The sequence below is a fragment of the Sorex fumeus genome, unplaced genomic scaffold (assembly GCF_029834395.1).
Source record: "Sorex fumeus unplaced genomic scaffold, SorFum_2.1 ptg000030l, whole genome shotgun sequence".
In the NCBI taxonomy this organism is placed as follows: domain Eukaryota; kingdom Metazoa; phylum Chordata; class Mammalia; order Eulipotyphla; family Soricidae; genus Sorex; species Sorex fumeus.
In genome coordinates this window covers 25,382,873-25,400,896 of record NW_026606087.1, presented here as the reverse complement: position 1 = coordinate 25,400,896, position 18,024 = coordinate 25,382,873, and the positions used below count along the sequence as shown (strand labels likewise).

The 18,024-nt window shown below is 39.4% G+C and overlaps 1 protein-coding gene across 1 annotated transcript; it reads right to left on the bottom strand.

The window, feature by feature from the left end:
- Positions 1–386: 386 nt before the first annotated feature.
- Positions 387–855, bottom strand: LOC130025335 (protein BUD31 homolog). The gene has a single exon (XM_056116294.1). It carries the CDS (start codon positions 690–692, stop codon positions 387–389), a length of 306 nt encoding a protein of 101 aa, XP_055972269.1. The 5' UTR covers positions 693–855.
- Between the last annotated feature and the right edge of the window lie 17,169 nt (positions 856–18,024).

Sequence of the window (18,024 nt, the reverse complement as noted above, 5' to 3'; positions counted from 1 at the left end):
CTTAGGGAGTAGATGCATCCTGGAGGTTACTATAGATAAGGCCAGATAAGCTGTCAGCCTGATGTGTGGCTATAGATCAGGTATCTGCTGAGATCAGGAAGTCCTGGGAGACTGTCACCAATGTCTGTCCCAAGCAGTTCCTAACATGGGAACCATGGCCAGGGTCTATGAGAGGGCTCTTGGCTTCCCACATTAAGCTTTTTTTTTTTAAAAAAAAGAAAAGTCTCAGGATTTATTTCTACAGATGACACAGAACTGCCAATGCCTCCCTCCACCAGCTTGGCGGGGCCCTGCAGTCAGAAGCGCTGGGGGCGGCGTGGAATAGCCAACCATATTGAAGTTCAGGGAGGTGGGGGCTCAGCCCCAGCAGTCCCAGCAGCCACAGTTCATGTACTCAATGATCCGGCCCACTTCCATTGGCAGATGCAGTTGGTCCCGAAGTTGGTGTTGCGGGTCTGGATGCAACGCGGGTAGTACAAGCTCTTGTAGCCCTGCTTCTTCCATTTGGCCATGAGGTTCCTGTCCACGGAGCATTCTGCAGTGCAGTATTCGTACAGCTCTCTGCTGATGGCTTTCCATTTGTAGAAGAGGTCAAGAATAAAGCAGGTTTTCTGGTGGCGGATCCTGAAGATAGACCAGAGGGATTCCACCTTCCTCTTTCTCTCCTGAGGTTCTGTTTCAGCTTTTCTCATCTTTTGACCTAATTCATCCAAAGTTGGTTCAATCAGCTCCCAGGCATCTGGGGGAGCTTTTCAGCTTCTTTTGACTTGAGGCATTTCCCCCGACAAAAGAACTTGCAAGACCATAAGATCTGTGTCTAGGAGCCCAGCAGGATACTCCCTGGTATCCTCAGTCACAGGGTTCCGTATTTCTCTTGCTTCACCGATTTCCTTTCTAGTCCTGGGCCCCTCAAGAGCTCCGTTGGCAAGGGCGTCCTTCACCAATGCCAGCTGCCACCTCTCTCCTGCCCACTTCCACTTCTTAGGTCGGTGCCTGGGTCTCAGGACCCTGCTCCACCCCACCCGCGTGAGGATTGCGTCATCTTAGGTGCCTGTGCAGAATGGCAGAGCTGGACCAGCCTTCCCCCCCTTGCTTCCTGGGGCTCCTGGGTGGGGATGGCAGGGGAGCACACGCATCCTCCGTGGCTGGGAGGCCAGGGTCGCTATCGTGGGCTATGTGGGGGGGGGGGAGAGATGGCCTGGGTGCAGGCGGCCCACAAGGCAGTCTGCTTGATGAGCTGGCCTTCCGGAGATCCCCCTGTCCTCACTGCAACTGAGGCAGTGGCCTCTTATTGTTGAGCTTTTGACACTGAGGTGTTCAAAGGTAAGTTTAAAATGGAATTAAACTTGAATTTTCCAAATTTTATGGTGGATTGTACTATAGGCAACCCAGGTCATACAGATTTTCTGTTTCTCTGCTCACATTTTTATAGCTGTCCATTTTACATTCAGGTCTGTTATTATTTTGATGGAATAGATGCCAAGTATACCAGACCTGTGTAAGGTCTACTTTTTATTAATTTTGAATATTTACTTACCAAAATCAGATGCAGAGAAAACTATTTCTTGTTCATAAATTTTCTTGTTCCTTTGCCAAAGATAAATTGGCTCTTTGGGTAGATATATTTTGACCTTTATCTTCTATTCCATTGACTTATAAATCAGTTTTTCTCCAGATACTAGTGTTTCCACTGTTGAAAGTCCATTTTAAAAAATGCATAGTGGGAGTTCTTCAACTTAACTTCTTCAAAAGCATTGATTTTATGATCTTTCCATATATATTTTAGAATCAATTTTCACCATCTGTAAAATAGTTCATGGGGATTTTAATAGAAATTGCCTTGAACCTATAAAATTGGGATATATAGATATTTTAACATTGTTTAATCTTACTTTTTGTAACCACAGGCTATGTCTCCATTTCTTTTTGAAGTAAGACAATGTTTATGTAGGAAATAAGAAGAATGAGAGATAGCAGCAGTTTGATTGTAGGTGTGGAATTCTTTGAAGGGGCGCAAGCAAAGGGAATACATAAAATAAAAGAACTTGATCACTTGATCACTTGACATCCCATTACTCATCGACTTGCTTGAGTGGGCGCCATTCATTCCTGTCACATGCTAGTGTAGCCCAATGGCATCTGCTAGCTCCAGGAACATGAAGAGCCTCAAAAGGTCTGTTCAGAGTCTTGACGAAGAAGTTTGACTATCTCGTACATGGGTGACCATGCAATATTTTGACAACCTGTGGAATCCAGTCGATAATGGCTCTAGTCCACCGGTCCTCTAGAAATCGTATTAAATGTCCAGCATATCTGATTTTTAACACATTGGCAAATAAGTCAGGATCCTTGATTATCGATTATCAATGGAGGTCAGAACTCCAGATTCCTTCTCTCACTTGAGTGAAGCATGATACTCCAAGCATAGCTCTTTTAAGTCCTCTTTGGGAAACTCAAATAGCATTCTCATTCTGTTGTTGTAGGGCCCAGGTCTCTGAGGCATATGTTAATGCAGGAAGAACAGTGGAGTTGAAGACATGTGCCTGGAGCTGGAGGTTCTTTGTCCTCTTAGCTATTTCTTTGATGCGCTTCAAGGCATTCCATGCCACTGTCTTCCTCCTGCCCAGCTCAGGTGCCAGGTGCCAGACAGAGCAGCATCTTGAACTCCAGAGAAACCTCGGTGAGCTTGGATACCACACGAATATGATCAGTCGTGCTGAATCGTTTTTGGAACCTGACTTACTCACATGGTTATACTTCATCTAGTGTTCTGCCAAACCTATTCAGGATGACTTGAGTGAACAGCTTGTAGATGATGGACAACAGGCAGATCAGGCAATAGTTATCAAAATCGTGGATGTCTCTCTTCTTGTACAGTAGAATAGTCCTGCTGGTTTTCCATTGGGACGGAACCTTACATTCAAACAGAGAGTGTGTGAAGAGCTGAGTCAATGTATTGATGAGTACTGATGGCAGATTCTTCAGGTGTTTGGTTCTGACCTTGTCTGGGTCGGGTACTGTTCATTTCTCTACTGATGAAAAGGCCTGTTGGCTATCAGAAGGGAGACTGTTGGAAACGACATATACATCCTGCACAAGTTGGTATATGGGCAGGTGGATGTGGCTATCAAAGAGATCCGAGTGGAATTCATGGATTATATTCTCCATTGTCCTTCTGGAAGATGTGATAAATCTATCAGGATGTCGGAGGGCAATCATCTTGGTCTAGTAGTTGGCGAAGGACAAGCGGGCATTGTGAATGCTTTTCCCGACTTCTGCCACATCGGCCAGCACTGCTGCTCTTCTCTCTTTAAGGACTTCCTTTATCGCTTCTCTGCACTGCTTTGCAAGATTGGACATTAGCTTGTGGTTTCCTGAGTCTTGTGCCCAGCCACATTGGTGAATGACCTCAATAGTTTTTGAAGATAGGCGTCTTTGTGGCTATCTCTTTCTTTCAGCATTCCTCGCACAATCGTGGCAGTGCTGAACCACTTGATCGTATTCTTTGTCAATGTCTTCAATGAAGGCATTTTCTCATGTTGCAACAATAGTCCTAAAGAGCTCCCAGTTGGTGGTTGTTTTGGGAGTTCTGTTCTTAAACTTTGCAACCCTTTCTCCCCGCTCCACGAAGTAGAATTTAAAATTCAGACCACACATACAAGATTATTGATGGTGATTTTAATGCCAAGAAAGGACCAAGAAGATTGGCCTAAGTACTCCACATCAGGACTCATGGCCTAAAGTTGAACAAACAGGGTGTGAGACTGTCTGAGTTCATCATGATGATCAATACTATCCATGGTAACTCATAGTTCCAGAAGGCCGAATCTATAGATTGGACATGGTAGTCTCCCAGTGGACAGTTCCACAGTGAAACTGACCAAATCATATTCAATCGACCATCTTGCCTGACCGATATCACTGGTGTCCCAAAATTTCAAACAAGATCGGACCACCATCTCCTTTGTGCAAAATTCTACTTCACAGAGTGAGGAGAAAGGGCTGCAAAGTTTAAGAAGAGAACTCCCAGACGACCACCAACTGGGAGCTCTTTGAGGCAACATAGGAAGATGCCGTCATTGACAACATTAATGAGGAATACAATCGACTGGTTCAGCAACTCCATGATTGTGCGAAGAACGCAGAGAGATAGATAGCCACAAAAGACACCTGTCTTCGAAAACTCTTGAGCTTATTCACCAACGTGGCTTGGCGAAAGCCTAGGCAACTACAAGCGAAAGTCCAAGATGGCAAAGCAGTGCAGAGAAACAAGAAAGGAGGATCTCAAAGAGAGAAGAGCAACAGTACTTTCCTATGCAGCAGAAGCCGGGGAAAAGCATTTACAACACCCGCCTGTCCTTCGCCAACTACAAGACCAAGATGACTGCCCTTCGACATCCAGATGGATCTATCACATCTTCCAGAAGGGCAATAGAGAAGATTATCCATGACTTCTACTCTGATCTCTTCAATAGCCACATCCACCTGCCCACATACCAGATTCTTCAGGATGGGTGTGTCGTTCCCAATGTTCTCCCTTTCAAAAACCAACACGCCATTTCATTGCTAAAGGAAGGAATAGCACCCAACCCAGACAAGGTCAGACCTGAACAATTAAAGAACTTACCTTCAGTACTCATCAATAAACTGGCTCAGCTCTTCACATGTTACCTGTCTGAATGCAAGGTTCTGTCCCAATGGAAAACCAGCAGGACTATACTTCTGTACAAGAAGGTAGACATCCACGACATTGGCAACTATTGCATGATCTGCCTGTTGTCTGTCATCTACAAGCTGTTCACTCAAGTCATCCTGCATAGGATTTGCAGAACACTAGATGAAGGACAAGCATGTGAGCAAGCCAGGTTCTACAAAGGATTCAGCACAATCGACCATATCCACATGATAACCAAGCTCATTGAGTTTTCTCGGGAGTTGAAGATGCCGCTCTAACGTTCATTGATTTAAAGAAGACCTTTGATGCTATTGAGACAGAAGCGGTCATCGAGGTCCTAGCCAAACAGGGTGTTCAAAGTCAATACATCAGCATCCTCTGTGAGCTGTATTGCAGATTCACTACCAGGATCTCACCATTCTACAGGGAGGTGATCATTGACATCAAGGGAGGGGTTAGGCAGGTTGATACCATTTTCCCGAAACTCTTCAGTGCCACCCTTGAAGACGTCATGCAATTGGAATGGGAAGGAGTGGGAGTGAAGATAGACGGTTGGCAACTACACCACCTCCACTTCACTGATGACATCATTCTAATAACACCAAACATCAGCCAAGCAGCACAAATGCTGGCCAACTTTGACCATGAGTGTGGAAAGGTCGGACTACAGCTACATCTCATGAAGACTGTTTATGAGAAAAGGTCTCATTCCTGATGTTCCATTAGCTCTCAATGGGACGAACATCTGCAAATGCAAAGTTATATGTATCTAGGTCAAGAAGTCAACATGACGAATGACCTGGCACCTGAGTTGCTCAGATGGAAGAGAGCGGCTTGGAACGCCTTTAAGAGCGTCAAAAAAATAGGTAAGAGGATGAAGAACCTCCAGCTCCAGGCAAATCTCTTCGATTCTACTGTTCTCCCTGCATTAACATATGCAGAGACCTGGGCCCTATGAAAACAGGATGAGAATGCTATTTGGGTCTCCCAAAGGGGAACCAAAAGAGCTATGCTTGGAGTATCATACTTCACTCAAATGAGAGAAATAATCTGGAGTTCTGACCTCCATCAATGCTCAAGAATCAGGGGCGCTGACTCATTTGCTAAGATGTTGAAAATCAGATGGGCTGGACACGTAATAAGATTTGGAGACAACTGCTGGGCAAGAGCCATTACTGACTGGATTCCACTGGATGTCAAAAGATTGTGTGGCCGCCCACCTACAAGATGGTCAGACTTCTTTGTCAAGACCCTGAATAATTCCTAGAATGAGCAGATACCATTGAGCTACACTAGCATGCAACAGGGACGGATGGAGACCTTACTGGTGCCCGCTAGAGTGAATTGATGAATTACGGGATGTCAATTGATCAAGTGATGTGTACCCCAACCCATCATGTTCCCTATATAAGTATGATGTAAGGAGAAAGAGGGAAGAATGAGGACTGAGACTTTGGGACTTTGAGGACAAGAACACAAGACTAGAAGGAGGACTAGACAATGAAGATGACTGGAAGCAGAGGACTATGAGAGTACAAGGAGATGATGTAGAAAATGTAACAAAGTAGAGGCCTTTTAGTTCTATAAGAGACTAGGATGATGAAACTATGATGACTGGGACTACAAGCATACAACCAAAACTATGATTACAATGCACCATAAGGGGAGAGTTCGGACTATGCTGGAGAGGAGAGAGACATAAACTGTCTACTGACCAACCTGGTGCCCGGGCCCAGTTTCTTCATTCTGCCAGTCCTTCATCCATCCATAGCCATCGTCCAGTCTGTGGAGGCAGCTCTCAGCCACCCATCTCGAGTCCCTCGTATGACCCATGCTTTTTCTTGGAAACTCACACTTCTTCGCTCTCTTTTCCTCTATTTCTGTCCCTATCTGTCTCTCTCTCCATTTCCTTGTCTCCTAGTACTTCCCCTTGCCTCATCCATCTTCTCCTTGAACCAGACGTTCATTGGAGGACAGAGTAAGAAAGGAAAGAAAAAATAGTTTTTTTTTTCTGTTTCACTTCTTACTCTCATCCTGTGAAGTTCTGAGGAGCGGTTATGAGATTTATTCTGGACGTATTTTACTAATGATTCCTGTTTTCTGACCTCTGGTTGAACACTAGATTCACTGTTCAAAACGATTGGAGTCTTGGAGCAAAGACTCAAAGGCATTGATGGCTAAAATTCTGCCCAAGAGTGAAGCCTTCAAGTTTCTAATTACCTAATTAGCACAATAATATCACACTACAACAGTCAGTCTCCAATTATTCATTAACTCTCCAATATTTGCTTTTCCATGTAAATGCATAGAGACTATGACTCTGCATTCACCTACCTCTTCAGGTTCTGAGAAGTTTCTCTGTAGTCTTTATCTTGTGCATAAAAATACACTGCTTTTAAGTTTTCTTAGCATTTTCCTTGCTGAAATGATAGAAATTATAAATTCTCATCCTTTTTTTACATATTGGAACAGAAATCAAAAGTCTTAGTACCAGGGGTCAGAGAGGTATACAACATATTTGGCTTTTGACTTGCAGATACAGGTTTGATCTTCTAGCATCACATAGGGTCCCTTGAGCATAAACCCAGGAGCAAATCCTATACTATAGTGATTAGGTGGTCTCAAAACAAAACAACTAAAGAACACAAACAATATTTTGCTATATCTAGAAAAGCAGATATTAAAACAGTATTTCATCAGAAGTATGGGGATTATCTGATATTATTAAGTGAAAATGTCTTATTTCTTTATATTTTCACATAAACCATGAATAAACTTTATTATCTCATGCAATGCATCAAATATTTACAGTGATATAGGTATTCTGTAGACACAGAATACATTACTGTTCCTTTCCCAGAGTCAGAAGCTTTGCCTTGACTTCAAAAAATATGTCTACCAGTCACTATCACTATCACTTCCACCCCGTTGTTCATCTATTTGCTCAAATGGGCACCAGTAACATCTCCATTCATCCCTGTCACGTGCTAGTGTAGCGCGATGGCATATTGGGGCCTCTTTAAGGGTCAGGAGAATGAGGACCATCATTGTTACTGTTTTGGCATATCGAGTAAACCACAGGTAGCTTGCCAGGCTCTGCCGTGAAGGCAGGATACTCTTGGTAGCTTGCCAGGCTCTCCAAGAGGAATGGAGGCTTTTGGGGTAGCCTCTAGTCACCTTTACAGGTGTTTCCAGTTAGCCATATATGTGGCAGGAGACTCTCAATAGCCTGCCAGGTTCTCTGAGAGCGAGAACTGGAGAATAAGAGGTCTACCAATATTTATTCCAAAAATCATTGCCTTAAATATGATATCTATCATATACTATAGCGCATCATTGACAATACACATTTATTAACCAGTAACAATTGTTTTATAGAATAAGGTTATTTAATTAAGAAGAGACCAAGTTTGAACAAGTAGTTTTTTTACTCACAGTTCTTTTATGCTTTTTTTCCTTTTTGGATGGGGGTGCATACTGGACTGTGCTCAGGGGCTGTTTCTGGCTCTGTGCACTGGGATCAGTCTTAGTGGTATGGGGTACCGTACACGGTGCTAGGGACTGAATATGTGTAGACTGTGTGCTATCTCTCCATCACATCCTCACAGTTAAATTCTCAGACATCAATATTTGTAAATTTAGATGCTCAGAGGCAGTTAAGAATGTGATTTAATTAGTGAGACATGAGAATGCTAAGATAATCAGGGGATATATTTTGTTAGATATGAAATGACATGTTAGGTTTGATTTTTACTTTAATTACAAAAATTTTCAGTAAAACATTTAAATATTTAAAAAAAATCTTTGATTTTCAAGTTGAAAATTGATTATATTAGGAAAAAAATCCAGGCAAGATAATCAAATATAAAATCCTGGAGAAATTTATGCAAGTCAAAACAACTAGTTTTGATCCTTTTACTTTGTAGATGGTATCTGGGTGATAAAAAAAATATGATCTGTATTTATTTTTAAGACAATACATTGATTAAATAAACATATTATGGTGAATTGAAAACAATATGAATTTTATTAATTTTAATTTTGATTATGCTCATATTTCACAATAATTTTTTATAGTTTCCCTCTGATAGTTAATCATTGTTTTATTATATCGTAATTAGAGTATGTCCTAAAAATAAAAAAAAGAACAAATGACTAAAACTTAATGGAGATGCATCTGTGTCTTCAGATGAAAAGTGAAGCCTTTTCATCTGTTACATCTCAAATTTCGAAGCTCAAACTGGACATGATAAATAAGAAATGACCCAACAGCAGAGCTGAGAGGAGGGTCATGCTGTGTTATGGGCAGAAAGAGTTTCATTTAATCAGACTAAGATTTCTCTCTGACACTGTCACCTTCCAAACACGTAATTTTGAAAATATGTCTTTGCTGTTAGAATGAAAGCAGTAATAACCATCCAGAAAACATAATTATATTATTACTTTCAGGCTAAAGTGGTGAGGGACAGCTACAATTTCAAGTTAAATAGGCCCTTAAGTGACAAACTGCAGGGCCCAGAAAAGCTCACTCTGCAATTAGCAACAAAAGTAAAATCAGTGGGTAAATTTTTATAAAATCATATGATAGCTCTTTTGTCCTTGCTGATTTTTTTAAAGATGATGTGGTAATTGTTTGGCAAAGAACATAAAGAAGAGACCAAGTCCACCTTCTTTACTGAATCAACTGTTAAGAATTTCCTATCTGAACTTAAAGAGTAATAGGAATAACCCATTTTATATATATATATATATATATATATATATATATATAGAGAGAGAGAGAGAGAGAGAGAGAGAGAGGTTTTCAGATATTTTGTCCAGCCAGGGGTGTGAGAATTACCCCATAAATGCAAGTCCTAAGAGATGGGCAGGATCCCACGTTAAGTAAACATAAGGGGAATTACTAGAATTACTGGACTAAGAAGGAAACTTAGGTTTTGCTAGGGCAAAGAACAAACATAAGCAGGAAATACCCCTCGATGGAAAGTGTAGGATTAGACCAAGTCAGGGGGCTAAGAACACAGGCAGCCTTGCAGGGCGAGACCTGCCAAGAAGAGAACATTCTCACAGTCTAAAGGATATTCCTTATCTACCCTATACCCTCCATACCCACAACTGAATGAACAGTTTATCCTTTGTTTTAGGTACTAACTCCTTTCAAACATTTTACATGACAAGAGGGAGGAGGGAAATGCAGATTGTATCTAATAAAGAGGCCTAGGAGACCTTTGTTCAGGACTATTTGGGCTAGCTTGCAACTTTGACAAGTCATGATACCTTTCTCTTTCTTCGTGTTCTACCCTGCTGGAAAATGACAATTCAATTGATGTTTCTAAATCATCACACTGGTGTGCCTCACGATAACACTCTGACCCTTGGTAGATTTCTCTCTAGTTAAGGAGGGAGGCATTTCTTTGCTTACCCCTATGTCAAGGCAATGATGCAGATCTGGCCTTCCTCTATAAAAATAATAGGTATGACTTCACCTTGCCCCTGCAGAGGTGAACATTTGGATTGAAATAGATAAGAATAAATATATAGGCTTAAAATGCTAGTATATATGTTTGTATATATATACATATATATATATATAGAGAGAGAGGTAGATAGGTACATAGATAAACACTTGTTTATCTAAATAAAGTATATTTAAAATATCAAGAAGTTAAGGGCCTGAGAGATAACAGAGCTGGTAAAGTATTTTTCTTTCATGCAGCTGAACTGGGTTGATCCCCAAGCCTCCTTGTATGGTACCTGAACCTGAACCTGCCAGGATTCAATTCTGAGCACAGTCAGATGTGACCCCTACACAACAGCAAATGAACTAAAATTTTTGATAAGTTAAGTGATTTATTTCTGTTTAAAGATAGCTCCATACAAAATGTATGCAAACCATAAAGCCCAAAATATGAAAGAGTGAGAAAGAGAGAGAGAGAGAGAAAGAGAGAGAGAGAAAGAGAGAAAGAGAGAGAGAGACAGAGAGACAGAGAGGAGAGAAGAGGCAGGCTAGGGTGGGGAGGAGTTAGTGGGAGGCTGGGAGAGATACTGGGGGCATTGATGTTGGGAAATTGCACTGGTGGAGGGATGAGTGTTGGAACATTTTATGATTGAAACCTAGTCTTGAACAGCTTTGTAATGCTCTATCTCATGGTGATTCAATAAAAAACAAACAGGAAAAGAAATAGCAACATGCATTGTAGAGATGATGTTTTAGTAGAAACCCAGGGGCATTGGTATTACATATGGTTTCAAATCTTAGCATTACCATTTACTATATATGCCCGATTATGAATATTAAAGTTGAATTTTTATTTTTATAATAGCAAAGATGTCATACCTATCTCTCTAGTTGTTAGAATTATATGAAAAATTATGTATTATTCATTTAATTTCTTTCCAGGTGCACTGCATACACACCTAATATATCTATTTTAGATTCAGATTATTGCTGTTATTCAGGTTATGGATAGCTATAGCTACAGTGAAAATCTATCATCACCCTGGACAAGCAAGAATAACTTAAGTAACTGAGTCTAAGTTAAAATGATTAGAAAGTACTGGGAAAGTAAGATAATTTGAGTAGGATAACAGACTAAAAGCAAGAGCAAACAAATAGAAAAACATTTCCTTCCATAGATAATTTGGGCAATAGTTATCATTTTGATAATTTAATAATTTGGCAAATGTCCCCGAAATTAAATTATAGATTTTTGACATAGGATAAGTTATACATACTAATATGAAAAATACCTCTTCTAGATGATCTCATGTAATCAAAGAACTGTAAATCGTATTCACTATCATTTAAAGGATTAAATTTTTAAGACTTCAGATAATTAAGTTAATGTGGGCTATAGTAGAAGAAAAGTGAAAAAAAAAGAGCTTATATGTGATGTTGAAGATTCTGTAAGATAGGAAGAATAAATAGAAAAATGTTGAGATAGGTCTGCCAATCTCTATCAGCGAAAATCAATGCAAACACAGACTGGTTTAATAAACACTTCTAATTACTAATATATCTCTTTTCATAACTATAATGGGTTTTGGTATTTAAAAAAATAAAATATAGCTTCTGGAAAGAAAGATGGCAGCTGCTTGGGAGCTTTGTGGAAAGCCAGGTATGAGTTGGTCATGATGGGGCGGCTGAAACCTCATGGGAAGGGGGGCGTTCCTGGCTCATCCTTCACGCCCTACCGAGGTCACGAGTTGCCCCCCAACAGCGGCTCTCCGGCACGGCCATGGCTCCAGAACACAGAAAGCAATCTCATGACTATCTGACTCTCAGCAGAAATACTTCCAGGGTTAATAAGTAAAACACCGGAAGTCCAAAAGCACGCGGCCGCTTTTACGGCCGCGCAACATCGTTTGATTCTTGTGACCAGCTGTAGAAAACAAATTATTTCACAATGCCTTTTCAGCATGTCTGATTTGGGGGTGTAAACTCTAAATAATAATGGTGCATCTTTTGTCGAAACAATGAATCTAGTCAAAGTGGATAGATTGTTAACTAGAATTCATCTGCCTCACATGCATTGGGAGGGGTGGGGGGGTTATTGGGGTTCTCCGTGGTGAAAAATAAGTATTGGTAAAGGGAAATGTGTTTGATTTTTGCATGACCGAGACTTAAACCTGAAAGCTTTTTAACTTTTCCCACAGTGATTCAATAAATAAATAAATTTTAAAAAATAAATAAAATATAAAACAGGTTTTTATTCACTATGCTTCCAAGTACACGATGCCATTATCTGAAATCTGGAAAATTTGTTCATTTTCAAATTATCCACTATCATCCACTCTAGTCATACAATTTTATATTCTTTCATATAAAACTTTCATTCTTTTAATTTAAACCATGCTCAACAGAAGAATAACTTAAAATTTTAAATAAAATAATATAAATAATGCAATGGATAAGACTCCATTTTTTTTACTTAGAAATAATATTAACTTTTAATACTTAGTATAGTTCCCTTTTATTAAGAGAGAAACCCTATGTTCCACGTCTCTTCTGTTGAACTATTAGTTCCCTAAGCCTTTGAACTTGTGATTCTTTTTCTTCATTCAATTTTTAGCATTTATAATTTCTCATAGACAGCTTTAATTCTTGACAGAAGTTTGCCCAACTCTTTTAAAAATGTTAATATTGGTCACCTAAATCTAAACACATAAAACTATCATTGTCTTTTCAGACTTTCTCATATGTTCTTATTTTAGTACTTCCATAGCACAAAGTTCAATTAAAATTAGCATATTTCCTTTCGTTTTATTGCCCTTCTCAAGAGAAAAATGTTTTCCATTAGAAAAACAAACAAGTTTGAAAGAATACAATGCTTATTTTCTCAATGAAGACAAATTTGTCACTTATTAAATCTCATTTTTTTTCTCAAGATCATCTCCAAAAGTAGAATCTTTGTAGGTAGATTTTGCAACACCATTTCCAAAAACAATTTACGACTCCAATACACAATCAATTCATATGTTAACCATATTTTTTCCTGTTAAATGTCTTATTTATTTCCCTACAAGATTTAATCCTTCTGCACAGTGGTAAAATCTTTCCCAGAAACATCATAATACATTTTCCCTCACAGTTAATTGACAGGAACTGTATCTCATGACAAGCACTAAACTGATTGCTGAAAAGGAGCCATTAAACTATCATTATCTGCTTTAACTAGTCCTACCGAGTAATGAGTATTTACTCGGTCATATCTAGTCTGTGCTAGTAGGAAATGATAACAGTTTTTATCTACAAGTTTAAATAAAACATTTTTCCATGGATATTATAAGTAATTGTAGGTTTGAGAAGAAATTCTGTAGGAGACATGGAATATTACAACTATGGTTCATACATATATTCATCTTTTCTGGGTTATATTAGCTTCTAAGCTTAAATATTTAATAGGTCAGTAGAAAAATATTTTTTATTGTTACTTCTGGTTCTGTGATAATGGATCACTACTGACAGTGCTCAGGGGACCATATGCTCTACTATGATCTACTAGGGTCAAATTGGCATTAGCTGCATGCAAGGGAAACATTTTATATGCTACACTATCTCACTGGCATCTGAAATGTTTAGTGTTAATAGGAAAAAATGATCCCAATTCATTTACTGCTATAGAAGTATTCTCCCTATGACATTTGTATGGTGTAAAAGAAAAGCTCCTTCAAGATTTATAAAGCTCATGTCCTTCAAAGATTTCTGATATTTCTTTATGTTCCCCATGTTATGTCTAGTGAAAGAAAATTATATATAATAAATTTTTTTCTTGACTATTTTCATTTTTATATTGCATGACTATCACTATAGAAAAGATTAAGAGTTTGCTTGTTTGTTTTATTAGGTTTCAGTTTTTATTTAGGCATGAAGATTTACAATAATGTTAATAACGGAGTATCAGGAATTCAGTATTCCAACAACATGCCTACCACTGAGTATCAGGGTCTGTACATCAGTGTATCAAGTTTCCCTCCAAACTTCACTTTCTTCTAGTTGGCAATCTCAGTTCTGTAGGCTAAGTCTCAGGGTCTGTTACCATTGTCACTGTCACTGGCCTCCCGTTGTTCATCAATTTGCTCAGTAACGTCTCCATTGTGACAATTGTTACTGTGTTTGGCATATCGAATATGTCACGGGTAGCTTGCCAGGCTTTGCCATGCAGGAGCAATCTTCCTGTCCCATGTATCCTTAGATGTCAGTCTCATGTTATGTTATTTTATACTCCAGAAATTAGAGCAGTCCTTATATGTCTTTATATGTCCTTCTCTTTCTGACTTATTTCACTTAGTATGGTACTCTCCATGTCTATCCATTTATAAGCAAAGTTTTTTACTTCAGCTCTCTTGATAGCTGAATGCTATTCCATTGAGTAGATGTACCAAAGTTTCTTTAACCAGCATCTGTTCTAGGACACTTGGGTTGTTTCCAGATTTTGGCCATTGTGAACATTTCTACAATAGATATATAGGCACAGATGTCATTTCTACTGTGTTTTTTCACATCTTCAGAATATATTCCCAGAAGTGGTATTGCGAGGTTATATGAAAGCTCAATTTTTAGTTTTTGAAGGACTGTCCATATTGTTTTCCAGAAAGGCTGGACTAGTGGGCATTCCTACGAACAGTGAAATAGTGTCCCTTTTTCCCACGTACATGCCAGCACTGGTTGCTTTTGTTCTTTTGAATGTGTGCCAGTCTCTGTGGCATGAGATGGTATCTTAATGTTGTTTTGATTTCCATTTCCCTGATGGCTAGTAATGTGGAGCATTTTTTCTTGTGCCTTTTGGCCATTTGTATTTCTTTTTTGAGGAAACTTCTGTTCATTCCTTCTTCCAATTTTTTGATGGGTTTGGAGGACTTTTTTCTTGTACAATTCTACTAGTTAGACCAGTTTCTTTTTCCAGTGATATGTTCTTGGGCACTTGAGTTGTTTTCAGATCTTAGCTAATGTGGATAATGATAAAACAAATTCAGGAGTGAAGATATCTTTTAAAATATCATCTCTGGATTTTAAAGGTATATACCAATAAATTAAATTGCTGAATCATATGGAAGCTCAGTTTGTAATAGTTGTATGTATTCATATAGTTTTTTCCATAGATATCAAATCAGGCATTTTCACCAACAATGGATTAATTAGGGATGCCTTTTTCCCATTTCATTTCTGTACCTCTTTCTATCTTTTGATAGGTAGCATCACACTAGTGCAAATGGTATCTCCTTTTTTTGCTTTGCATTTCACTGAAAACAAACTAGGAAGAGAACTTTTTAATATTCCAATTGTCTGTTGCATGTCTTCTGTGATGAAGTGTCTGTTCAAATCATCTCCCCAAGGGATTGCTTCTTTATTGTTAAGTTTTGTGGATGTTTTATTACTTTAAATATCTTATACATTAGTCCTTTTGTTTTCTTCTTTTTAATAAATCATCATAGCGATAGCACAGCGGGTAGGGCGTTCGCCTTACAAGCGGCCAACATGGCCGGCCCAAGTTCGATTCTTCCGCCCCTCTCGGAGAGCCCGGCAAGCTACCGAGAGTATTCGATATGCCAGACACAGTAACAACCAAGTCTCCAATGGAGACGTTACTGGGCCCGCTCGAGCAAATCGAGCAAAATCATGAGATACAAATCTTTCATGATTGAGTTTCAATCATACAATGATTGAACACCCAACCCTCCACCAGTGTATCTCTCTCACTGCCAATGTCCCCAGTATCCCTCCCACAATCCCAACTCCACCCCAGTCCCTGCCTCTATGGCAGGCACTTTCCTTCTTACTGTCTCTCTACTTTGGGTCATATGGTTAGCAATGCAGATACTGAGGGGCCATCATTTTTGGTCCTTTGTCCACTTTCAGCACACATCTCCCTTATCTACAATCATTGACTTAGTGGTCCCTTCTTTGTCACAACTCTCTTCTCTTCCAGCATGTGAAGCAGGCTTCCAAACATAGTTCAATCCTCCTAGCCCTTGTCTCTACTGTCCTCAGGTGTTGGTCCCATATTATGTTATTTTGTATTCCACAAATGAGTGCAGTCATTCTATGTCTGTTCCTCTCTTTCTGACTGATTTCACTTAGGATGTTGCTCTCCATGACCATCCACTTATAAGAAATTTTATGACTTTATTTTTTTCTAACTGTTGCATAGTATTCCATTGTGTAGATGTACCAGTGTTTCTTTAACCAGTCACCTGTTCTCAGGCACTTAGTTTTTTTCCAGATTCCAGCTACTGTGAACAGTGTTGCAATGAACATGCAAACGCAGATGTCATTTATGTGGTTTTTTTTTTGGCATCCCCAGGATATATTCCCAGTAGCGGTATTTCTGGGTCATATGGAAGCTCAATTTCTAGGTTTTTAAGGAATTCCAATAATCCTCAAAAGGCTTGACCAGTCAGCATTCCTAACAACAATGTTTGAGATTCCCTTTCTCCTGCATCCATGCCAGCACTGATTGTGCTTATTCTTTTTGATGTGTGCCAGTATCTGTGGTGCGAGATGATATCTTGTTCGGATGTGCAGCTCCCTGATGATTAGCGATGTGGTACATTTTTTCATGTGCCTTTTGGCCATTTGTATCCCCTTTTTTTTTTGGTGGAAGCTTTTTTTCATTTCCTCTCTCCATTTTTGATGGGGTTGGATGTTTTTAAATTAAATTTTAAATTAAATTACCACCTTCATAGTTTCCTACTTTTTCTCCATTATACTTTTCTAAATGTCCACATCTCCACTGAGCTTCATTGTATTGCCCTGAAAATTAGTTCATTCACTCTATTTTTATTGAATAGGTATTAAGAAAATAAAATTAGAGAATTCTTGAAATAAATATACCTCAGCTGTGCCTCCTACCTTTTGATTTTTTCTTTGTTTTATTCTCAATATTTTATTGTATTCAAGTATCATGAATTCCAAAGTTATTCATAGTTGGACTATTCACCAACAATATTCTATCACAAACCCTGCCACCAGCGTCTACTTCCCCATGCCAGTGTTCTCAGATTCCCTCTCCTACTCACCACCCCAACCGCACCCCTACTCAGGCTGTCATTTCGACATGTCACTGTCACTGTCATCGATTTGCTTGAGCGGGCCCAGTAACATCTCCATTGGAGACTTTGTTGTTACTGGGTTTGGCATAGCACAGCGGAAGGGCGTTTCCAACATGGCCGACCCGAGTTCGATTCTTCCACCCCTCTCAGAGAGCCCTGCAAGCTACTGAGAGTATCTTGCCCTTACAGCAGAGCCTGGCAAGCTACCCGTGATGTATTCGATATGTATTTTGACATGCACCTTTGAAATTTGGTTATGAAACTTTGGGTCTTGCAATTTCAGTGTTGTTGACTTCAGATTGGTGTTGAGCTCCACTAATGGACCTGGATCCCCTTGGCACATGGCCCCTTTACTTCTCATTTATCTCTTCTCTCCTTCGTCACTCTGTTTCTTTCCTTCTCAGTATAGTCAGGAGCCAAGGTTGATCTAGGATACCCCCTTAAACCATTGTATTTTATGATCCAGTACAGCACTCAGTACAGTAGCTAAGATTCGAAATTAACCTAGATGTAGAACAACAGATCAGTGGATCATGGAGATGTGGTTTATATACACAATAAAATACTATGCAGCTGTAAGGAATGATGAACTCAAGCAATTTACTGCAACACGAATAGAACTGGAAGATATGTTAAATGAAGTAAGCCACAAATAAAAGGACAAATACAGGATTATACTATTTATATGCGCTATTTGCATGAGTTGGATTAGGAAGTCCTACTTTTTACTTTGAAAATCCTGTTTTATTTTTCATATTGACTTTTGTCAATTTCCTCTTCCTCTCTGCCTAGTAATG

What these genes read in the sequence shown, in the direction of transcription:
- LOC130025335 (XM_056116294.1), bottom strand. Translation starts at nt 692, where the DNA reads ATGAGAAAAGCTGAAACAGAACCTCAGGAGAGAAAGAGGAAGGTGGAA.